Here is a 26,233-nt window from a genome sequence, read left to right on the forward strand (position 1 = left end):
GCATCACAGCCAAAGGAAAATATGAAAATTATTTTGTTAAAAAAAAAAGTACGAAATACACACATGTGTAGTGCCTTCATTATAGAAATCACTGTATTCTCTACAGTGGCTCAGTGATAGAGAACTTGCCTAGCATGTGCAAGACCCTGGGTTGAATCCCCAACATTGCAAACAACCAAACAAAACATAAAGTGGCACAATGCACTAAGGTAAAAAGAAAAAAAACTGAGAAAGGAGGGAGCAGTCAGAGAAGAAAGAGAAATGGGATAGAGAATGGTGAAGAAGGGCGGAGAGAAAATGAAATGAGTTAAAAAGAAATTGAGAGAATAAAAAGGAAAAAGGGAGCTGGGTATAGGGGTGAACACCTGTAATCCCAGCTACTTAGGAGGCTGAGGCAGGAGAATCAGCATCACAAATTTGAGGCCCAGTCTGGGCCTGTCTCAAAATAAAAAAATTAAAAGGACTGGGGAATGCATCTCAGTGGTAAAGTGTCCCTGCAATCCCCAATACTGGGTGCAAGATTGGGGCTGGGACTGGATTGTAGACTTAGTAGTCATTTTTTTTTCTAAGCAATATTTTTTATATCAAGCATAAATTTTTATTATTAAAATACATTTTATAATTTAAAAATACATGACATCCAGGTGTGGTGAGGTGTACTTAAGAGTCCCAGCAACTCAGGAGCCTGAGGTAGGAGATCACTTGAGCCCTGGAGCTCAACACCAATTTAAACAACATAGTGAAACCCCATCTCAAAACAAAAACCACACGAAAAAAAATCCATGAGAAGAAATGGAAAAAAACACTAACATTAAGTGAATATACAAGAACTTTTTAATGATGATTAGGAAACATCTAGTGCTTGGATGGTAAGGAACAAACAATTTTATATGGTAATAATAAAGATTCAAATTACTTACCTTAGTAAAGTTATTCAGATGGCCTAGCTTTCTCATATTTGATACTCCTTGCAATTTGGCCACATTTTGGAGTATTTCCCTTAAGTTATCAGAAGGTTCTAGAAAAAAAGGACAATTTAACATAATTTTATAAATATTTTCCTCATCAAACATCAAGACATGCAGTATTAAAACTTCACAAAGTTTGCTCAAAATAAATTTACTTAGTAGACTTGAAATACCATAGCATGTGCAAGACCCTGCGTTGAATCCCCCAAATGACATCAATTACCTTCACATTTCTATTCTGCTCTTACCTAATGTCCAATTCTGTATATCACCTGGAATTATGCAGCCAAAAAATCATAAATCTCAACACAGTAGTCTTTCTTGCTACTATGTGGCAAAAGGGACCAAATATGCTGTTCTGTTTGGATCAATCAAAAGATATTAGCCATCAAGCAGCCCAGAACAATGATTTCCAAAAAAAAAATGACAGAAACATATGTGTGCCCTACAACTACATCAGCTCACTGCCTTAAGAGAGTTTCCAGGCCCTTGTACCAAGAGAAAAAACCTAAGTTAACTCTCTTGAGTTAAAGAAACAGAGCTAAGAGTTTCAGAACAAGAATTACTGGAGGAAAAAAGCACTGTCTATAAAGAAAACTCTGGCGATCTAGCAAGGAGCCCTGTGAGTATTCAGTAGAATGATCACTGACACTTGTGAGGAAATTACCCAAGGCTAGGGAAAGAATAACTCAAAAGAATTAAAAGGGAAAAAAACTGAGTAATCACTTAGGTCAAGAAATAATAACTCTTACAGCCAGATTGAAAACCTCATGGGTCATTAAATGAGTATTTAGAGAAGACTTGACTCAGTGCAGAATATAAATATTTCTTTGATCCCATCTACCAAATCTTAAAAAGTAAAACAGTAAAGAATCCAACTGCTTCCAAATAACTAAACTGTGTTTAGGACCAAAGCTTAAGATTTTTAAGAACAATAAGAACAAAAAATGTTAAAGACTAACTTTATAATGTTTTGCCTTCACCTGAAAATTACCAGGTATGTTAAGAAGCAAAAAGTAGAATGAAAGCCTATCATTGAATGAGAACAGATTCCATTAAATACAATTATAAGAGATCATGAACAGGTAAATGTTAGTATTTTGTAATACCATTTTGATATAACTTTTATCTGTTTGAAAAATTGAGGGAGAAAATGATAAGTAAGCCAATGATGTTAAATAATTCAATTATATTTGAGAAGTTGATAAGATTTTAAAACAACGCTTAAGGTAATTTAAGACCTATGGTAGTTTGCAAAGGCAAGATTAAGAATCATTAAAGAGCCAGGCACGGTGGCACATGCCTGTAATCCCAGAGGCTTTGGAGGCTGAGGCAAGAGGATCACAACTTCAAATCTAGCCTTAGCAAGGCCCTAAGCAACTTACAAGACCCCATTTCAAAATAAAAAATAAAAAAATGGCTGGGCATGTGACTCAGTGGTTTAATCCCTGGTACCAACAAAAAAGAGTTATTAAAGGCAGTGTGCAACTCATCTAGTAGACATATATAACCTAAACATTTCACATCAATTTAACACTGTCAAGCACCAAACAAAACCTTTTACTAAAGTGATAATATGGTTACTCATTTCTAATGATCTCACAGAACTAATAGTTAAGAGGAGATATATTCCTCACAAATGTTTTTTTTTTTAATCTTTCAATTACTGCCTATTTTCTGGATATAAAATGATCACAGACCCTTTTATAAAACCATAAACTTGTTACAAAATGAAATATTATATCTGAGTCCATTCATTCCACAAGTATTAACTGAATGCCTGTTATGACAAGGTACTACTTAGGTACTAAGACTACATCAATGAATAAGACAGATCTCTCTTTAATGTATTTCACATAAAACAAAGAAAACTGACAACAATATAAAACCTATGCACACTATTTCAAAACTGACGGGTCTTGACAAACCAATATCAGGTCAAATGTTTGTCAAATTAAGATGTTATCATTGTCAACACCAATCAAAATGAAACAACTCTTCTACTTTCCTCACCACCTTCTTCTTTAAATAATTAATTACCAAGAAACCCAAATAATGGATGTCAAAGCTTCTTCATAACATAGTTTCTGAAAGATAGAACATGATTCCCCCTAAATGCTATGTTACTTCCCAAACCAATGTAAAACATCATTAAATACATTTTAGAACGTATGAAATACTAACATTCATGTACTACAATGTTGCTATGAGGAATTTTAACATGAAATAGCATGTTAAAGTGCTACTATAATGAAATGAGAAATTTCTAGTTTCTCTTTTGCTTGTTAAATCCTGAGTTGGCAAACTTTTTCTGTAAAGGGCCAGATCAAAAATATTTCAAATACTGCAGGTCATAAGGTCTCTGCTGCAACTATCTGACTGCTGTTGCACCAAAAAGCAAGTGTAGAAAACACATAAATGAATGAATGTAGCTATTAGTTCCAGATGCTATAAAGAAAGTACCACAGACTGAATGTCTTATAAACAACTGAAATTTATTTCTCTCAGTTTTGGAAACTTCAAGTCTAGATCAGGGAATCAGGTTGGTGAAGTTCTGGTGATGCCATCTAGGTTGGAGACTTGTCAATGTGTCAAGTGCTCACAGTAGTGAGAGAGCTCTCTAAGGTCCCAAATTTTTATAGAGGCATTACTCTATTTGTGAGGGTTCCACTTTCATGATATAATTATCTCCCAAAGGCACAACCTCCTAATATCAACACACTGGAGGGTTAGGATTTCAAGAATGAATTTTGTAGGGATACAACTGGTCCACTGCAGTCTTTCAACAAAACAGACATAGAGCAGAAGTTTGCCAATCCTTATCTAAATAGTCAAAACTTATATCAGAAAGTGATTAAGCTAAAATCAGTGAGACTATTATATGGGAAATAGGAAAAACAGATGGTGGAGTAGCAAAAAGAAATGTACGGAGAGATTTACCTGTCTTTATTTCTTCATATACGCACTTCGTGTTTCCAACTCAGCTTCTACAAAACTGCCTACTGATAATAGTGCTATATGAGAAGCATAAAGCCTATGGGAGGTAACCTATTTGGATGACAGTCTCTGAAGCTTTTAAACTGAGAAACCCATGGTTGAAGGAGGGAGAAAAGGGAAAATGAAAAGACTTGTAGGGAGTTGGCTAAGATGGCCAGCCATTCAAATGCAAGGAAGCAAAATATAAATGAACTTCTAAAATTATAGTGGTTATTTTCCTCTCATCATGTAGCTCATAAATCCTATGTGTGTTGCTGATTAATTTCTCTGGAGATAATGAAATAACTGCAGTCAACTCTAAATATCCAGAGACTTCATATCTGGAATGGTAGAGTTAAATACAATCAATTTAAATCATCTTTGATATGATTCTTATCTTTCTATCTAGGAGTTGTCTACTGATTGTGACACTGAACATTTTGGTGTTTTTTAGTAGAACAGTTTAAAAAATAATGTTGTATCATTACTTTCACATATTAACTCTGTATATGGTTAAAAAATGCAGATTTTGAAGAGAAACCATAATGTCAAGAAATATATTTTCTTGACAGTATTTTGTCTTGTTTTTTGAACTGAGCACAGTTATAACCATAAGCAGTGCTGAATAGTGACACAGTTAATTTCCTCTGAGCAATTGAAGGGTTTAGATATAAACAAGAATATTTACAAAGAAGTTAATTCTAGGTGGTTAAAAATTAGTGATATATTTTCATTCCTTAGATGGTTATATTTTCTAGGCTCTCTAAATGAACATGAGAAATACACTGAAAAAATGACTGAAAAAAACTTAATTCAGGGCTGGGGATGTGGCTCAAGCGGTAGCGCGCTCGCCTGGCATACGTGCGGCCTGGGTTCAATCTTCAGCACCACATACAAAGAAAGATGTTGTGTTCGCCGAAAACTAAAAAATAAATATTAAAAAATTCTCTCTCACTCTCTCTTTAAAAAAAAAACAACTTAATTCAGATTCCATGGCCATGAATAGATTGAAATTAACTGCACATCTACATTGCTTTAGTAAGTAAAAGGGGAAGAAGCAATTTAAAATAATTCAAATATATATTTATATACTTTATAGTATGTACTACACACAAATCATGTTCTGCATGGCATGTATACAGTACAGAACAGAATATTATATATTAGCATCACCAAAAGTCTTATATATTTATGTTGAAGTTTATTTTTTAGAATGCTTCTAAATATAAGAGTACTTCTTTGGTAAAAAAGAGTTTGGAAAAAAAAGTTAAAATATTAAGAACTCCTGTGACAGCTACTTTTATGTGTCCATTTGACTGGATTAAGAAATGCCTAGAGAACTGGTAAATGATTATTTTGGAATGTGGATGTGAAGATGTTTCCATAGGAGACTGGCAGGTGAGTTAGAGTGTACTAAGTAGGGAAGATTTGCCCTTCAGTGTGGGCTAGCAATATCCAGTTGGACAGGGACAGAACAAAAACAGAGGAAAGGTGAATTGATCTCTTTCCTGGAGCTGGGATACACTCTTTTCCTGCTGCAGAACATTTAAAAAACCAGGCTCTTCAGCTTTTGGACTCCAGAACATATATCAGCGCCACCCCCACTCACCCCGGGAGCCATGCTATCCCTGCACCGCCAGCTTATATACATCCTGCCATGGGTCTTCTTCCATAATTATGTGAGACAATTACCCTAATAAATCTCAGCTCAAATCTCTCTACATATATCCTATTGGTTTTGTTTCTTTGAAGAACCCTGACTAGTACAATTACAATTCTTAGTTCTTTTACTAAATACGTATCAAAAATAACTACATCTAAAGTTAACTATATTAGAAGGTTATTTAATCCTCTCCATAAACTTCTGACTAATATGTGCAAACACTCGTTACACATCTACTCTAAAACTCACATGCTCAAGCTCCCACTATCAAGTGGTACATGTACCAAAAGTCATTTATGGTTGTTTCTATGTCTACTTATGCTAGGTGTATTTCTATTGAGATTACATGTTCAACTTACAACTTTTCAACTTTATCATGGTGTGAAAGCTACACATACTTAGTAGAAACAACACTTCAAATTTTAATCTTTCTCTGGGCTAGTGATATACACTATGATAACAATTCAGGGCAGCAGTGATAGGAAGCCACAGCTTCTAGTCAGCTACCCAAACAGAATAAATAGCTCATTCTCATAGAGTATTACCTGCTAAGCTATAATGTTTGGTAAGTTAGGTGTATTAAATGCTTCTTTGTTGTTGTTCTTTTTTTTTTAATTGTTCCCTCTTTTGCTGTTGTTCTTGTTTACTTGTGTTTTTTTTTTTTTGGGGGGGGGTGGTACTAGGGATTGACCTCAGGGGACTTGACCACTGAGCCACATCCCCAGCCCTATTCTGTATTTTACTTAGAGACAGGGTCTCACTGAGTTGCTTAGTGCCTTGCTTTTGCTGAGGCTGGCTTTGAACTCGCCAGCCTCCTGCTTCAGCCTCCTGGTCTGCTGGAATTATAGCAGTATACCACCGTGCCTGGCTCTTCCTTGTTTTACTAAGGATCAAAACTGGGATGTGAGCATCGTAGGCAAGAATGCTACCAATGAGCAAGCTGTATCTCCAGACTTAAGTGCACACTGACATATGACATTTTCATCTTATGACAGGTTTACCAGGACATAATCTCAGCATAAATCAAGGAACATCTGTATTTGGTATAATCAAAGTGAAATTTTTTGCTATTTAAAACTATTAAGAAAATGAATCTAAGCCAGGAGTAGTGGCACATGCCTGTAATTCTAGCAACTCAGAAAGTTGAGGCAGGAAGATCACAAGTGTTCGAGGTCAGCCTCAGGAACTTCCCAAGACCCTGTCTCAAATAGATAGATAGATAGTTAGATAGACAGATAGATAAATGAATTAGGGATATAGTTCAGTGGTAGAGTATCTCTGGGTTCAAACCCTAGTATAAAACAAAACTAAAAAAGAAAGAGAATACAATCCACAAAATTGGGAGGAAACCATTAGCAATACATATATCTGACAAGACTTTAATAAAGAATATATATAAGTTGTCTATACATCAACATTACAATTTTAACTTAGTTAAAAATGGTCAAAATATTTGAACAGAAAAGATACAAATACAAAATTAGATAAATGTGCCCAGGATATGTTATGAGAAAATATGCCTAATATCATTAATAAAAACTAATCGAAAATATAATGGGAAATGTAAAATTAAAACCACCAAGGTACCATTAGATATCTGTAAGAATGATTAATATCAAAAATACAAACACCTCCAAATGTTAAAGAGGATGTGGGGCAACTAGAAGTTGTCCACACTATTGGAGGTGTATAAAATATTAGAATCACTGTACAGAGCTGTTGGCAACACACAGGCTATCTAAATTATGATCCAGCTATTTAATTATCAGAAATATATGTCCACAAATACACTCATACAAGAATATTTATAATAGCTTAATTCATAATAGCCCCAAACATGAAAAAAACTGAAATATCCATTAACAGAAGTGTGGATGTACAACGTATAGTACACATACATATCAAAGTACCAATCAATAAGAAAAAAATACTGATACAATATGGATCAATCTCCAAAAATGTCAACAAAAAAAAAGAAGCCAGACAAAAGGGGTACATATTTTTTCATTTAATTTACATGTAATTCTAATACAGGCAAAACTAATCTATGATAATACAAATCAGATACTGATTGCTGGGTGATCAGTAATCAATTATAGAAGGTTTTAGAGAAAGGGATGAAAATATTATTTTGTTTAGAGGTAGTGTTGACATGGTATATTTAAGTATCAAATGCATACTTAAATATACTTAAAACATGTACTTTTTATTTTAATTATAGCTCAACAAAAAGTTAGCATTATAACCATAAAGCTCTTCCTATATCCATAAATACTACAGGTTGAGAATTCCTTATTCAAAATGCTTGGTACCAAATTGTAATGTATTCTGCGGTCGTATATAACAACTTAGAATAAAAAGATAAATTTTTTAAAAAGCTTGGTACATAAGTGCTTTGATTTTCAGATTTTGGTGGTGGGGGTGTGTGGAATATTTGCATACATTTAAAGAGATATCTTGGAGTGGGATACAAGTGTAAATGTGAAATTCACTTATGTTTCATATAGACCTTATTCCCATAGCCTGAAGATAATTTTATACATTTTTAATGCAACTGCATTTTGACAAGGACCTATAACATGAGGTCAGATGTGTAATTTCCACTTGTGGTGTGATGATAATTGAAAATCTCAGATTTTGGAATATTTCAGATTTTTGGATTAGAAATACTCAACCTGTACAAGCAACACCAAAAGTAAATGAATTTTTTTTATTTTTAATAATATATATGCATACATACAGAGATATAGAAATACATACAGAAAACTATCAGGCTAAAACTATCATAAATAAACCATATTAATTCATTTGTACATTCATTTCCTGTTCAAGTTTCTGTGTATGTGTACATATTCTCTCTCTCTCTCTCTCTTTCACACACACACACAAACACACACACACACACACACGTATGTATATAAACATTTAATATGACTTCCATGTCCTACATTATAACTTGCAATTAACTATACTGTTAATATCTTTACCTATCCATCAATATACAATGAAAACTTATTTTTAAATAAACTTGAGTTCAAATACAGTAAATTAGTAATAAAAAAACTGCTGGCATACAGATGCTATGTAGGAGTAATAGAAAGAAGAAGAATTTTGGAATAAAAAAGAACTGCATTTAAATCTAGTTTCTTCATTTGCAAACCACATAGTCTCAACTAAATCACTTAACTTCACAGGCATTCATTTTCTCATATCTATACATTAAAAATATGTAGCTCCCTTAAAAATACTATAGCAAAATATAAAATGTAATTTACCCAGTGCCTAACCTATAACATCTACTCAATAAATAGTAACTATAATTAAAAGTATTTGTTTAACAAGAAAAATATTTATGGATCAATCATGTGAAAGTTATATGGTCAGACCAGGCAAATGCTTAACTCACTTTTGTTTAAATTAATGACTTTTTTATTATGGGATGATTTTTATGCACTACTTTCTTAATCCAAGATTTTCTCATTTTTAAAGGAGAAACAATAATTATCTCAGAGATATATTAATGATCAAACTAGATATTCCATATAGAATGAGTCTAACCATAAAGTATTACATAATCATTAAGAAATTATGACCCTCTCTTACATATGACATAAAATCATGTGAATGACATAAAATCTTTTAATAGGTAGTTAGACTCTATATTGCTTAAATAAAACAATGATATACACAATTCTAAAATTGTTATTAAATAATAAAGTTTCAAACATAGACCTAAGTAAACTTATTTTTTAGGTCATGCTCTTACAGATATGATGCTTCGAAAAAGAAGTATATAAATAATTTATATACATTTAATGATGCCAAACATGGTTAGTGAACAAGCTATGATGTTGTCCTAAGTATTCTTAGAACATATTCCCCAATACCTCATGGTCACTTCTAAGACCTCTCAATTCTTAATCCTTTATTCCACCATTTATCTACCCTTTACTTACTTGTTTTTACTGATATGTATTAATTGTATGAATTAATGGAGTTCACTGTTAATATGCCCAATATATTCATATATTATGCATGTATTGATCATGTTCATCCTACCTTCTACTTTCTTGTCCTTTCCTCTCTTCCCCTTTTCTGTTCCTAATAGTCCCTCCTCTACTTTCAAATCATTGTTATATTTTTTTTAAGTTTCCACATTAGAAAAAACATGTGATACTTGTCTTTCTGTATCTGACTGACGTATTCTGTTAGCATGATGACCTCCAGCTCCATCCATTTTCCTACAAATGACAAGATATCATTCCTTTTTATGGGTGAATAATAATCCAATGTGTGTATCTATCACATTTTATTTATTACATTCATCAGTCAACAGACATCTGGGCTGATTTTATATTTTGGTTTTTGTAAAACATGCCACAATAAACATAGTTATGCAGGTGTCTCTTCTGTATGATGACTTCATTACCTTCAGATATATACCCAGAAGTGATACAGTTCTATTTTTATTCTTTGAGGAACTTCCATACTGTTTTCCATAATGACTATACTAATTTGCATTCCTACCAATAGTGTATAAGGGTTCCTTTTTCTCCGTGTCCTTGACAGAATGTTATTTTTTGGTAACAGCCATTCTATCTGGGATGAGGTGGAATCTCAATGTAGTTTTGACTAGATATTGTTTTTTTTTCATATATTTTCTGGCCATGTTTACTTCTTTATCTAAGTATCTATCTGTCCATTTTGTAAAATTGTATTTCTTGTTTTTGTGTTGAGGTTTTTGAGTTCTTAAGTTCATAAGTAGTTGGCACAGATTTTCTCCTGTTCTATAGGTTGTCTCTTCACTTCCCTGTTTCTTTGGCTTTGAAGCTTTTTAATATGATACAATCCCATTTATCAATTATTGGTTTTGTTTCCTGAGTTAGTAGAGTCCTGTCCAATAACTGGGCCAATATTTTAAAGTTTCAGAGTTTCAGGTCTTACATTAGGTCTTTGATCCATTTTGAGTGGACTTTTGTATAGGGTAAGAAAGGGTTTAGTTTCAGTTGTCTACATGTGGATATCCAGTTTTCCCAGAACGATTTGTTGAAGAACTTTCTTTTCTCCAATGTATGTTTTTGGCAACTTTGTCAAAAATCAATTGGTTGCAGATGAGTGATTTTATACTTGAATCATCTATTCTGCTCCACTGGTTTACATGCCTATTGTTTTGGCCAATGCTTTTGTTTTTGTTACCATGGTTCTGTGGTGTGTTTTAAAATAAGATGTTGTGATCTGATCAGCATTTTTTCTCAGGATTGCACTGTTTATTCACATTCAGAGTCTGTTGCCATTCAATGTGAATTTTAGGATTTCTTTTTTTTTTTTTGAGTTCTGTAAAGAATGTTTTTGGTATAATGATGGGTATTGCATTGAATCTGTAGATTGCTTTGGGGAGTATAGCCATTTTACTTATTTTTTCCGTATTTTTTATTGGTGCATTATAACTGTACATAATGATGGGACTTGTTGCATATCCATACATAGTATAGCCATTTTAGCAATACTGATCTGCCCAATCCATGATGAAGGGAAGTAACTTTCCACCTTTTAGTGTCTTCATTTTCTTTCTTCAGCATTTTGTAGTTTTCATTGTAGAGATCTCTCATACTCTTAGCAGTTTATCCCTGGATATTGCATTATTTATTTATTTATATTTATTTATGTGGTTGCTATTTTGAATGATATTACTTTCCAGATTTCTTTTTCAGAAATTTCATCATTGGTCTATAGAAAAGAAACAATTATGTAAATTTTGTATCCTGCTACTTTACTGAATTTGCTTATGAGTTCTAAAAGTCTTCTGGTAGAATCTTTAGGATTTTTCTATGTATAGAATTAGCAGCAAACAGGAATAACCTAACTTCTTTCCTATTTGTATACCTTTTATTCTTTCTCTTCCTATTTTTGCTGGCTAAAATACCTAGTACCATATTGAATGAGAGTGGTCAGAGTGGACACCCTTGTCTTCTTCCTGATCTTATAGGAAATATTTTAAGTTTCTCCCTATTAAATGTGATGTTGGCTTTGGGTTTATCATATATAGCCTTTATGATGTTGAGATATGATTCTTCTATATCAAATTTATTCAGGACTTTTATCATGAAAAGATGTAGAATCACATCAAAGGCTTTTTCTGCATCTACTAAGATAATCATGTGTTTTTCATCCTTGATTCTATTAGGGTACTGTGTTATGATTATTTATTTATATATGTTGAAACATCCTTGCTTGCATCCCTGGAATAAAAACAAACAAGTCACTGTGTATAATTCTTTAAAAAGTGCTGATAAATTTGATTTGCAAGTATTTTATTGAGAATTTCTGCATCATATTCATCAGGGATATCTCTAAGTTCTTTTATTGTTGTGCCTTATCTGGATTTTTCTTACCTAAATTCTCATTATTTTGTGACATGTGGTATACAGTAGAGCATTATCTGTGTATGTCTGTTTATCCCAATATATCCAATGTTTTCACTCCAAAATGAGAAAGTAGAAAATTAGGTGAACCTTTATAACATAAACCAAATGAGACAGTTAGAAATTAGGTGAGCACTTACAATATAAACCAAGATTTATTAAGGGTTTTAAGTTCCATGAAGGCAAGAACAACATTTTGTTTATAACTATATCCCAAGAGCCTAGTACTCTCCACCACATAATAGGCTTTCAAGAATTATTTTTCTATGTTAAAGAATAAAATATGTAAGTGAATAAATTGTTTTTAAGAAAGACTAGGTTGTTCCTGCTAAAAGTATTCTAGAAGAAAGAAGCCTAACTATTTTTTATTGAGCAGGAACTATTATGTCTGGTTACATACTAATTCTACAAAAGATGGCTTATTGCTTCCAGTAAGCTTTTGAAGCAAAGTAGCAAGAGGACAGGAAGAAGAAAAAAATTTATGAAAGGAATGTATGGAGAAGGGGTGACATACAGCATACCAAGCAGCAGGGACCTAAGTAAAAGTAAGTTTTAGTTTCTTCCATTATCTCCATTCCTCAAAGTTTCATATACTCATGAGCTCTTTCTCATTAAAATCTAATGTTTTTTTGAAGGACGAGAGACAGACCAGAATCATAAAGCAAGTTTTTAATTCTATCTCCACTTATTGTCTCTATCAATAACTGTTCAAAAACAGTTTTACAGTAAATTACTTACCAAGTTTCTCAATAGTGGCCTTAATGTGGCAGGAAAAAAAAAACGGTAATTGTAAACTCTTAGTGGATACATGTCCTTTAAGACATTTTCTACCTATGGGAAAACTTCTCCTTAAAAGTTATCTGAGTTTTTTTTCTTCCTAATATTCCATCTTCTGTTTTCCAAAGAGTTAAGTTGTTTACCCCTTTCCAAATTCCCTGACTTCTCTTCCTTCGTTTTACCACATTTCAATTTCTCTTTTATCTCACATATAAATTATGGCAAAAGTGGCGAAATGAATCCCAAGTGATTACAGTGTCTTTCCTTCATTTCACCCAGTCTCCAAGCCATTGTGAGATTAACTTTCATCACTCTGCCTTCCTTAAAATTTTCTATGAAATAGTCTGAGAAATCTGGAATAGAAGTAGAATGATTTGTGAGTACACATGAACAAATGCTACATAACATGCTAGAAAAGTTGAATATGTACAATAATTTATTATAGCAAAATTAAACAACCACATAAGTCTGAAATGTAATTATGTCTTTTAATATTATCTATGATTACTCTACAGAGACATAAATGACTAAAGACATATGGATATTAATATAGTTGGGATTACCTTTATAAAAGCCAGGGGCAAAATCATCTCCTCCACCAGCAGACAATGAGAGTACATATCTTATACTTATCCATAGGAGCAAAGGCTGAGGAGACATTGCTTTAAACTAGCATTTCCGGAATTCTAATAATTATTATTTCAAAGAGTTATATACATTAGTAGGGAAAGAATCTATCCCAATGATATCATCTTGAAGGCCTTCTAGATTATAATAAAATATCTCTAATAAAAGTAAAAACTTTCCAGGAAAGTCTAATCCATTTTTGGATAGAGTAATAAAACACTTTTTCTTTTACAGATGTCAAAATTTACCCCCTTTGTAATTTGTATGTACTTATTCATGTGTAACCATCATGTAGAGCAATTCACATACAAAAATTTTTTTTTCCTTTCAACCACTGTAGTAGCAATAACCCTTTAATCATTCACATTTTAAATGTAAATATAATAATGGGAATTAGCAAGAAAATCTATAAATCAATGATAACTGCAAGTAAACCAGTTTAATTGGGTTATATTTCTGATTATGAGGAAACTGAACATGGAAATAGTTCCTGATTTCATATGTAGAGAGCCTGCAAGTCATCACACTGTTCTAAGAACAAGTAAAAATCCCAAAAGACTGAAAAATCAATAACTTTTCTTGGATTCATAACAGAAGTACAGGCACAGGACAAAATATCATCCCTCAAGATCAGATGCCCAAATTATCACCTACCAAGATCAGAAAGTCATACAAAGAATTACATCTTAAATAAAGCAAAAGACGCATGAATGAAATCCATTGTGGGAATAATTGAAGTTGAATGAAAACATCAACTGATGGGCTGCTGGAACAACAGTGTAGACAACAGAATTAAAAATGCCAGGGGGACCCAGGTTTGGGGGGGGTTGGGCTGTCACACTTTTAAGAGTTTTACCTCTAGCAGCTTGACCAATTCTCAGAGTAAATACTAAAGACAATCCTCTTTTGCTTCCAGCAGAGAGAGTAGAAAATGAACCATTTTCAAATAGGTCAAAGTGTTCTTCTTAGCAAGGCCAGACCTCAGGAGAAACTACTTAATGACAGCCTAATCTGCCAGGGTTTTATTACAACCCATGTGACATGGGAGAAGGGAAATCCCCAACTCTAGCCAGTTCTAGACTTTCATGAGAAAAAGGAAACATCTAACTCCATCCTACTATAGCCATCCTGTCTCACCAAAGGGTGAAATAAGAAAACAACAACAACAAAAAAACCCTAAGAAATGTTTGAAGTTCATAATCCAAAGGTACAAATTTACTAAAAGACAGACACCTAATTACAGGACCATAGGATACTGCCTATTTTCCATCCCCTTACCATTGCATTACTAAAGGCCTATTCACAGCAATTCCTTTTACCAGATACATCATGCCTATGTGTCAAAAAACAAGCAAACAAACAGAAACCCTTAGGCCTAATAGGGCACACCTGTAATCTCAGCTGCTTAAGAGGCTAATCAAGAGAAGAGTTTGTAGTCAGCATTGGCAACTTAGAGGGAGCCTGTCTCAAATTACAATAAATTTTTTAAAAAGGGCTGGAGATACAGCTCAGTGGTAGAGCACTTGCCTGTGATGCACAAGGCCCCAAGTTCAAGAAAGAGATGGGGGAGAGGAGGTGAAAGGGAGGAAGAAATAAATAAATTCAAGGCATACTAAAAAGAAAAAAAAAACACATGGTTTGAAAAGAGCATGTAAGAAAACAAACAGCAGAACCAGACAGGCAAAACTGCTGGAAATATCAAACTGGGAATGTAAAACAACTATGATTAATATATTAAGGGCACTAATGGAAAAGGCATGTAGCATGCAAGTACAGATGGACAATGTAAGCCAAGAGATGAAAATTCTAAGAATTCACTAAAAAGAAATGCTAGAGGGCTATGCAGAGCTCAGTGGCAGAGTGCCTGCCTAGAATGTATGGGCCCGAGTTCAATCCCCAATACATCCACAAAGAAAAAGAAATATTACAGATCAAAAGTAGTGTAACATAGACAGGTGTGGTGGCTCATGCCTGTAATCCCAGCAGCTCAGGAAGCTGAGGCAGGAGGATGGCGAGTTCAAAGTCAGCCTCTGCAAAAGCAAGGCACTAAGCAACTCAGTGAGACCCTGTCTCTAAATAAAATACAAAATAGAACTGATGTGGCCCAGTGGTCAAGTGCCCCTAAGTTCAATCCTAGTATCCCCACAAAACAAATAAAAATAAATAAACCAAAAATACTGTAACATAATAATGTCTTTGATAGACTTATTAGTAGGCTAGACACAGCTGCTCCCAAATTGAAAGGCAGAGAGAACAAAGACTGACTGAAGCAGAAAAGAATATCCAAAGTCGATGTGACAATCACATAAAGTATAATAAACTTAGCATGGTGGGGCATACCTGTAATCTCAGCTACTTGGTAGGTTGGGGCAGAAAAAATTGCAAGACCAGAATTATTAACTTAGCAAAACTCTGTCTCAAAAGAAAAAATCTAAAAAGGGCTGGGGATGTAACTCAGTGGTAGAAAGCACTCCTAGGCTCAATCCCCAGGTTCACAAAACAAAACAAAAAGTGTAACATATATCTAATTACTACACCAGGAAAAGAAAGGAACAAAAGCAACACTTGAAACAGCAATGGCTAACAATTTCCTTAAAATTAATGTCAAGCATAAACCATGGATCCAGCTCAGGGAACACCAAGTGAACAAATGCCCAAAACACTACACCTAGTTGTATAATTGCCAAAACACAGTAAATTCAAGGTGAGAGGAAAAAAATCCAAAAAGTAGTCAGAGGAAAGAACACGTTATCTAGAGGAAAAAAGGGGCAAGAATTACATCTTTCTTATCCTAAAAAAAGCATGCAAACAGGAAGAAAATGCAGTGAATATTTAAAAGTGTTAAGAGGAAAAACTGCTGACCCAGAATTCTTTTTTTTTAATTTATGTAAACTTTTAATTTATATATGACAACAGAATGCATTACAATTCTTATTACATATATAGAGCACAATTTTTCATATCTCTGGTTTTATACATGGTATATTCACACCAACTCGTGTCTTCATACAAGTACTTTGGATAATAATGATCATCACATTCCACCATCATCAATTACCCCATGCCTCCTCCCTTCTCCTCCCACTCCTCTGGCCTATCTGGAGTTCATCTATTCCTCCCATGCTCCCTCTCCCTATCCCACTATGAATCAGCCTCTTTATATCAAAGAAAACATTCAGCATTTGGTTTTTTGGGATTGGCTAACTTCACTTAACATTACCTTCTCTAACTCCATCCATTTACCTGCAAATGCCATGATTTTATTCTCTTTTATTGCTGAGTAATATTCCATTGTGTATATATGCCACATTTTTTTATCCATTCATCCATTGAAGGGCATCTAGGTTGGTTCCACAGTTTAGCTATTGTGAACTGTGCTGCTATAAACACTGATGTGGCTGTGTCCCTGTAGTGTGCTGTTTTTAAGTCCTTTGGGTATAGACCAAGGAGAGGGAGAGCTGACCCAGAATTCTTTACCCTGTAAAATTATCCTTCAACAATAAAGCAGAAATAAAGACATACATCAGCAAAAACTGAAGTTGTTGCCAGTAGACTGGCCTTGCAGGAAATGTTAAAAGAAGATCTTTAAAAGAGGATAATAATATAGGTCAGAAACAGATTTTGATAGGAAAAGAAGGGCATCAAAGAAGAAATGATGTTTTCAGAGGGCTGTTTTAGAATAAGGAAATGATTTAGATATAGGCAGGGCAAAAAGAGCAGCAAGATGAACTTGATCCCTTTAACCTAGCATAGCCTTTGTTTATCTACCCAACTTGGGCAAAAATCCTTAGAAGGATTTTATAAGTGCTCAAACTAGATGTGCTCTGATCTACAAGTTCCCATTACACATACTTCATACTACTATATAGCACTTATGATATGGTACATACATCTGATTTATCAGGGTTTGAATCTGCATCTATTATACCACTGCAGTAGTAGGAAGAGGAGTGGCAACTTCTCAGGATCTGTAACAATAAGATTGTCATCCAAGTGACCCACAGGTTCAAACCTCTTTTCCTCCCAATCAATTTTGGAGTATGTATTTTACATTTTTCTCTTTCTGTTTACATGAGAATATATTTTCCTTTCTATGATTTCAAAGGATTGCTCATTTCGAATGATTTTAAGGGGGAAAGCATATGTATCAATGGAATAAAAAAAGAACCTGTTGAAAGTTTATCATTTGTACCTTTGGATAAATTAAACAATATCTCAAAGCTCACTATTATAACTGTTTTAAATTCTATCAACAAAAAAACACATCTTTAATTGTTTTTTATGAGCATGTTATTACAGATTGTTAGCTGTCAAAGAATAATCTAGATATAGAATACTAAAAATTAAGAAAGTGAGCTAAAATTAATGATTCATTTTAACAGAACACCTACTAAAAGCTGTATGAATATATAATCTTAATAAGAGACTATATATTTTAATTAATTCAACTATTTTGAACATATTATAAATTAAACTAATACAAATAACTTAAAATTAAACTTTAAATGATGGACTATTCCTTCCCCAAGTTTATAAAGAAAATTGTTACAGTCACATTATCAATACAGGAAAAAACAAGGGTCTTTTTTTTTTCCTGCCAATTTTATTACTCATCCAATTCTTTTGAGGGAGTGGTAGTACTGGGGATTAAACCCAGGTATTCACAGATGCTAGAAATGTGCTCTAGTATGAGTTACACACAGCCACTTATGTAATTTTTTTAAATAAATATACTCTATAAAGGACAGTTATTATCTATCATACTAACCCTAGAAATAGATTTGCATACCTACATGTATATTTGATTCCTGTTTTACTGAGTCATACATTTTAGGACTCATCATGTGCAATATACTATTCTGTTAGGTGAGGAACAATATTAAATATAGGAGATGGTCTCAGCCCTGGATATCAACATTAATTGGGGAAATATGAGGGACATAAACAATATATAATAACAATATAATATTACTATAGTAATAATACTAATATAAAGTAACAAAATAAAAATAGCATATTGATGATGCCTTACCAGACTATAAGACAAGTGATGACAGGAAATCTGTCTGTTCACAGATACATCCAGAACCTCTGGCACAATGCCAGGCACATGGTGGGTTCTCAATAAACAATAGTTTAAAAGAAAGATTGAAAAAAATAGTTGAGAAAAAACATTATTTGGACATACTTAGTGCTGGATGTTATTCTTGACAAATAAGTCTTGTGGCATATAAAATGTGAGGAGTAGTACACACATTGACATGGATATAAGAAAAAACATGGTACTCTTCTCAACTCAATGAACAGCAAGAAATTCTATATTTCCTCAAAACGGAAAAACAAAGCCATATGCTAAGGACCTTCTAAAATATGCTCAGAAACTTCACCATCTTCGGGCAATGTGTAATTATTAAGGAAGAAATTTATACATATGAATAACAAAAGCAATTCTGTCTTTTATAAACAACTTTCAAGAAAGAAGAATGGGAAAAGAGAAAGGCAAGTTTAAATAAAAGCTATAAAAATCTCTAAAGCAAGAAACTTCATCAATAATGGATTGGAAAATGGATTTAAAAAAACAGTAGAATCAAGAATAAATCCAAAATTTCTGGATTGGGTAAAATGATTCTGTGTACTGTCAGAAAATCACAGACCAGGTACATATAGATTTTAAGGAAATTCCTACTTTAGTAGTAAGCATACACATCCAAAACAAATAACAAAACCTTGCATACACAACAAAAACAAATAACAAAACCTTGTTGTATGTTAAAATGATGGGACAAAATAGTTATTTTGATTATGCATCAAAACATACATACCATCAGTTTTCAAGCTTATGTTCTTAAAAATATATAGATTATGACAAAAAATATCAATCTGAGTTAAGTATCCTAGAAAATGGTCTAGTAATGTGTATTTAAAGGAAGCACCCCAGTGATTCTTGTGCATACTCAAATTTGAAACATGTTTAAAAGACTACCAAAATGTCATGCAACTATATTGTGATATCCCTTTGGATCATTTGAGCTGAACTCTAGAAGAAGTGAGAACCTATTCTAAGAAATATCATTCCACATCATCTTCAAATGTTACAATGCAAACAAACAAAACCCACTGATACAAAAATTGTAATTACTAATACAAATAGAAACCCTACGATATTGCGCTAGTATTTTTATATAAATAACCTCTTTAAACCTGATTATCCACTGTAAAATTAAGAACGATTAATATTGTTCCCACCTTGAGAATGAAGTTTAGTCACATTAGTTCACTGCCTAAAGTCATACAAATATCAGGAGTAACAATGAGATTTTTATCTGAGCAGTATGACTCCAAATCATACCAGTTTGTAATTATGCACTCATTTATGATTGTTGGACATTTGTGATGGTTAATCTGAATTAACCACTTGAGTGGATTAAGAGATACATAGGTATCTCAATAAGGGTGTTTCTAGGAATGACTGGCATGTGAGACAGCAAACAGAAGTGGAAACCCATCCTAAAAGCACAGTGCACCAGACTGGGGGCTTGAATGAGAGAACAAAGTTGGAAGAATAAGGAAGCAGCAGCAAGCAGATGGTACTGTGATTGCAAGAGGATATCAGATGCTAGCTCCTTCACTTTTCTAACGCAAACTGACCAGTGACTCTCCAGGAGGTTACCAAGCCTTCCATCAGGACTGGGGTGACATCATTGATCCTTCTTGCTGAGGCTCTAGTTTCTTGGACTGAGCTGGTTTCTCCAGCTCTCTAACCTCCAATGGCCACTGTGGGACTATCCAGCTTCTGGTTGTGTAAGCCAATCTAATAAATTCCCTTTTTATAAACACACACACACACACACACACACACACACACACACACACACCACCCTGTTATTTCTGTTTCTTTAGAAAACCCTGACTACAACATTTATCTTGTTACATTAAAAATCTAGTTTACCACTTCGGTGTCCTACTAATACCTAAACAGCAGAGTGTGGTTCATGCCTGCCTATTGTCTTAGATACTCAAGAGACCAAGACACAGGAAATCTTGAACCCAACAGTTTGAGACCAGCCTAGGCAACATAGGCAACAATCTCATCTTAAAAACAAAACAAACTAGGCTGGCAATGTGGCTCAGTGGTAGACCATTTGTGTAAGCATGCCTAAGTCCCTGGGTTTGATCCCCAGCATCACAGAAACAAAACTATTACTTAAGAAGCAATTATTAGTAAACACTAACCGTGCAAAAAGTATTTACTGAATAAATTAATGTTTTATATTCACACAAAATACATAAAAACTTTGAAATGTATCAAGCTCTGTTCTATAAAGTCACTCAATCTGTTAACTCTTTCCATTCTCTTAAAAACAAAAACGTGTACAATATTGAAGTTTAAGTTTAGATCTCCTTATTTAAGTTGAAAAAGTTCAATAAGAAATTAACCATATGACACTATTTATTAGCACAAAGAACTTAACCTTAATAAAGAATTTTTCTATCCAATTCAAAATTTAAAACTCTGACTATTTAGGGTAAAAGTACAATGGAAAGGTCTTCTGGCCCTCAGCACACCTACCTGGTTACCAAAGAATATTTGTGGACAACCAACATGGACACCACTTAAGAACATATTACAAATGCAGGCTCTTGGGCCCTAACCATACCTACTCAACCTGACTATTACCAAAATCTAGGTGATTCATTTATACAGAAAAAAGTAAACTCAGCAGGCATAAGTGTTTATCCTTAAGAAGGCCTGGCTATAAGGTTGACCCTTGCTGTCTTAAGGAAATTCAAAGTAGGAGAAGTTCCATAGATAAGAGGGGATCCTGGGCCTAAATAGTTAATATACAAATAATACAATTTATGTTGAATGCTTGCTTTCCTTCTGTGAGTTTGGAATTTTGCTGCCTACCAAGCAGAGGTTGCTTACTTGGAAAGTCTTCAATAAAAATTCTGCCACCAACTCTCTCAGATTCTCTGGTGGACAACAAACATTTCACCTGCTGTAATAACTCACTGCTGGAAGGAATGAAACCATGTATAACTCCACTAGGAACATGTGCCTGGTTTCCCCAAGACTTTGTCACATGCATATTTTCTCTTTGCTGGATTTGCTTTCTTAGAGAATCCTCAAACATGGGATTGGTCTTGAGGACCTCCAAAACAACAATGAAGTTTCAGAAGCTCTATTCTGAAGGCCCACACAGAATTCTATTTCCAGAGCTTAAATGCAATACAGGACTGAGCTAACCCTTGGGACACTATAAGAAAAAATCCACTGAAAAAAGAAATCCATTGTACTTAAGGTGAAGACTTTAGGAAAGACTATATCCTAAGAAAAAAGATGAATTAGAAGAATACTCATCTACCAGAAGCAGACAGTAAAGTAATATGGGGTAATTTGGGTTAACAAAACAAACAAGAAGAGCCTTCCCTAAGATTCTGAAGCCAATGCATGTGGTTTTGGAACATGAATGCACTCTTATATAGTAAATATAGATAGATAGATAGCCAGCCAGCCAGCCAGCCAGCCAGCCTGGGGGTAGCTCTGTGTTAAGAGTTCTTGCCTACCAAGCAAAAGGCCCTGGGTTTGATCCCCAGGCCCTGACCAAAAGAAAAAAAAGAGGGGGGGGGGGCAAGAATTTTAATTTAAAGTAGTTCCTGTTCTACACCGCTCCCAAGCAGCTGACAGAAGCAATTTCAACCAACAACCACCCACTACAAACCACCCACCCAACCAGGTAACCACCTTAACCCTAAGTAACCTTACAAACACAAGTGCAAAACCAAAATAGAAAACACACAAGGAAACCATAAAATAAGTCATTATAAGCAGAAACAATAAAAAATATAAAAAGACTTTAAGTATTAGAACTGTCATATAAACAATGAAATAATAATTATGTTTGTATACATCTAAATCAAGCAGGGGAGTTAGCAAACTTGTTCTATTAAAGGATCACAGAGTAAACATTTTAAGCTCTGGAGGCTGCACAATCCCTAATTCAACACTTAGCTCCACAACTGTAACACTAAAGCAGCCACAGACAATACTTAAACAAATAAGCATAACCATGTCTCAATAAAACATTATCTAAAAATGCAGTGACTCAGATCTCTAAGTAGTAATTTGCAAACCTGGTTTAAAAGAAAAATAACTGAAAGGATAAGATTTGAGAGAACATGAAAAAAATAAAGATTTTCAAAGGATCTAATGATAACTTCGCAAAATAAAAATGATATAATTAAAATAACTCAATAAAGGGGCATAAAAAAGAATAAACACAATTAAAGGAAGAATTGATGAGATGAACTGAAAGATACACATAAAGATATTCTACAGAATGTAGCCTTCCAGAAAAGAGAAACAGAGAGAGAGAGAGAGAGAGACAGACAGACAGACAGACAATACATGAAAGAGTTTAAAATGCAAGAATAGATGAGAATGTCCAACATACATTTAATAAGAATTCCTACAGGAATAACAAGAGAAATTGGGGGAGACACAATACTTAAAAAGACAAGTGTTGAGAATTTTCTGGAATAATTCAAAGACTTAAAATAGAATCAGGATGCCCAATTAATCCCAAAGCAAGACAAATAACCATCATAACACATTTTATTCAAAATATTTAAGACTAAAGCATAAAAAAATGTTAACATGGACAAAGAAAACAGATTACCTAAGAGAAAAGAAATTTGAGACAGACTATATATATATATATATATATATATGTGTAAAAATATATTCATAAAATATAAAAATATATATGATTTTGTACAAATCATAACTCAAAATATCAGTAAGAAAATCAGGAAAATTTGAAAAGTGACTATATATTAGGTAACATAAAGAATTTACTATTAATTTACTTAGTTGTGTTAATGGCATTACTGTTATATATTTTAAAAGTCCTTATCCCTTACAGATAGATACCAATGTATTTGCAGTGAAATGTTAAATGACTGAGGGGCTGGGGTACTGGGTTTGATCCTCGGCACCAAATACATACATAAATAGTTATGAAAAATATTTTAAAACAAATAAATAAATGTCTGAGATCTGCTTTAAAATTATTGATGAAGGGAGAGGGAGGATATATAGATGAAATAAAGCTGCCACATATGTTTATATTAGCTGAAGTAAAGGATACATGAGAACTCATTATACTACTTTCTCTAATTCTAGCTTGAAAATTTGAATTAAATATTTTAATAAATATCTAATAATTCCAAGTAACAAAAGTATGGGTCAGCAGCATTTCTTATACACTGCTTTTATGAAGAAATACAAAATGGTATATAAATAAATGTTGTGGAATGAAAGTAAAGGATTTGCCCCAAAACTTTACTTACAAGCCATTCTGCTTAAATTCCAAGAAAAATACTATTTCCAAAGCACTCATGCTTAACACATCCTGGTGCTGAATAAGAGGAAGGACAGTGGCAGCTACAACTGAATGAAAAGAAAGATTTGTTCTGGGCTTTCTTTCAAAATAAAACTAAAAAGAATAATGGCAACACTAACTTACCCTATTCTTCTATTTTCCCTTGTTTACCATATTCCCAAAGCTGGTTTCAACATCTAAATGAAAGCACATAGCAGCAGCAGCAGCAAAGTAGATTAAATAAACAGAATCACTTTTTTTCTCTAGATTATATAACGCTAACAACTTCCTGAGCCTCTTGATATGTCAGTGTAGCTTAACTATCCATTCATAATACATTTTTCAATGACATACAACTAAATGAAGCTTCTATAAGAATAAGCTTATCTTGTAATTATAACCTTGAAATTTAAGAAGACCTAGAAGAATACAGTACGTACTCATTAATTAACTGAATGAACAAATGGAGCATTTCCATCCATAGTGAAAAAGAATTTTCATTAAAATTAATGACAGTTCAGGCATTCTTTGATAATTCAAAAAATACTAATGTAATAAGGTTACAGACACAGCTTAAAATTGAAATATTAGTACAACTATCATTTTTAGAATGTTGATTTTGCTGCTTTCTCGTCTTGAAAGACAAGACTTAAGTCTCAAATGATTCAAAATGAGTAATTCTTCCTGTCTTGTGACCAAAATGAAAGGATTAATTCACTAATTTATCCATTCAATTAATATTCATTTAGTAACGCATGCCATGCAGAGCCTGCTCCAAGGGCTATAGTGTATTCTCCACAGATCAATCTTGCTCAATCAGATCATATGACTTCCCTCTACAATTGTACCATTTTCTACAAACTATTACTTGTCTACCTCTCTTATAATCTCATATTCTTACCATTCTCCCTCTGATTTATCATGTACCAGCCTTACTGATTCTGTCCTATGTCTAAGCATTTGTACTAGCTATTCCTTCGACTTGGAAGACTTGTCCCCCATTATCTTCACATAATCCTCCCCATTAGTTCAGTATCAACTAAATACTAAGCCTCAAAGAAGTTTTCTCTGAAACCCCCATACACAACCATCAGTAAATTCTCCTTCACCGTACCCAATTTTATATTTAGTATATCTATTATTAGTACCTAAATTCTGTGTTCACGTTACAGTCTCTGTTCTCCTACTAGAATATAAGCTTCTCAAGAGCAAAGATACAATCTTTTCCACCACAGAATCATCAGTACATAAAACTATCAGAGCTCAATATCTGTCAACTATGATTGAGAAAGGCAGACATGTCAACAAATTACAGCATATTATAAAAAAGGTAACATATAATGTTCCAAAAGAAGATGTTCAACCCAGCTGGAAAAGGTATGATTGATTGATCTTTTGGAAACCTATTGGGTACAGAAGAAAGAGTAGAATGGGAAAGGACAGAACTCGAACAGGGAGAGTAGTTATGAAGGCCATGCAATCATTCAGCAAAGTAATGAGGGCCTGGACAAAGGTATGCCAATGGAAGTGGAAAAGCAGATTTTTACAAGAATTTCAAAGATAAAATCATTACCATCTGGTTGCAAATTTGACGTGTGGAATAAGGACAACGAAAGAGGTTAAGATGTCTCATGGGTGTCTGATTTGACCTAATTAAAGAATTGTTCTTAACCTAGATGGGAAATAGGGAAAGGTTTTTAGAATAAGATAATTAGAAAGTTTGAAACATTAAGTTTGATATACTTACCTACATCCTTAAAATGTTGAATAGCAATGCAAAATTGGTCGGAAGCTCTCAAGCTAAATGCGAATTTGATAGTCTATTCCGTCAAAAAACATTTATTCAGCACATACAGTATGCCAGAGCTATTCTAGCCACTGACAGAATAATGAACAAAACAAAGTATTTACGTTCACAAAACCTCTAGGGAGACAATAACTATATACTATAATGTAACAACAAGGGCTGTGAAACAAACAGCAATATAAGGGTTGTGTGTATAGCCCAGTTGGGAGAGCATTTGCCTATATGTGCACGGCCCTGGGTTCAATCTCCAATACCATCAAAAAAAATCAAAGACAGCAATATAAAAGAATGGAAAGTGATGGAGATGGGGACTCCTTTGAACAGAATGACTGGAGAAAGTTCACTTTATAAGATGACATTTGAACAAAGTTAAATGAAATGAGGGAAAAAGAATCATACAAATACTCCAGGAAGAATATTCCAGATAGACTATAACAGAGGTAAAAAGACTCTGCAAAGAAAATATGATTAGGAATAATCAGCATGGAAGTTATTTCTCCAAACAGTAAGAAAGGAAAGAGTCAAGAAATGAAAACAGTTGTAGAGGAAGCCAGTGACTGGGCCACAATGAAAGTTATTACATAGAGTGGTAGTTTGCTTAAAATAAA

The 26,233-nt window shown here is 33.6% G+C and overlaps 1 protein-coding gene across 2 annotated transcripts in view; it reads right to left on the reverse strand.

Annotated features, from left to right (window-relative positions):
- The window catches only part of RICTOR (RPTOR independent companion of MTOR complex 2), a 118,063-nt gene that overhangs the window by 73,041 nt on the left and 18,789 nt on the right, over window positions 1-26,233 (reverse strand). For both annotated transcript variants that reach the window (XM_081310525.1, XM_081310526.1), the window contains exon 3: window positions 921-1,018. In XM_081310525.1, coding sequence (XP_081166651.1) covers window positions 921-1,018 — 98 coding nt within the window. The remainder of the gene's footprint in view (window positions 1-920; window positions 1,019-26,233) is intronic.

Source organism: Spermophilus citellus, assembly GCF_964194105.1.
Source record: "Spermophilus citellus genome assembly, chromosome: 1".
Lineage (NCBI taxonomy): Eukaryota > Metazoa > Chordata > Mammalia > Rodentia > Sciuridae > Spermophilus > Spermophilus citellus.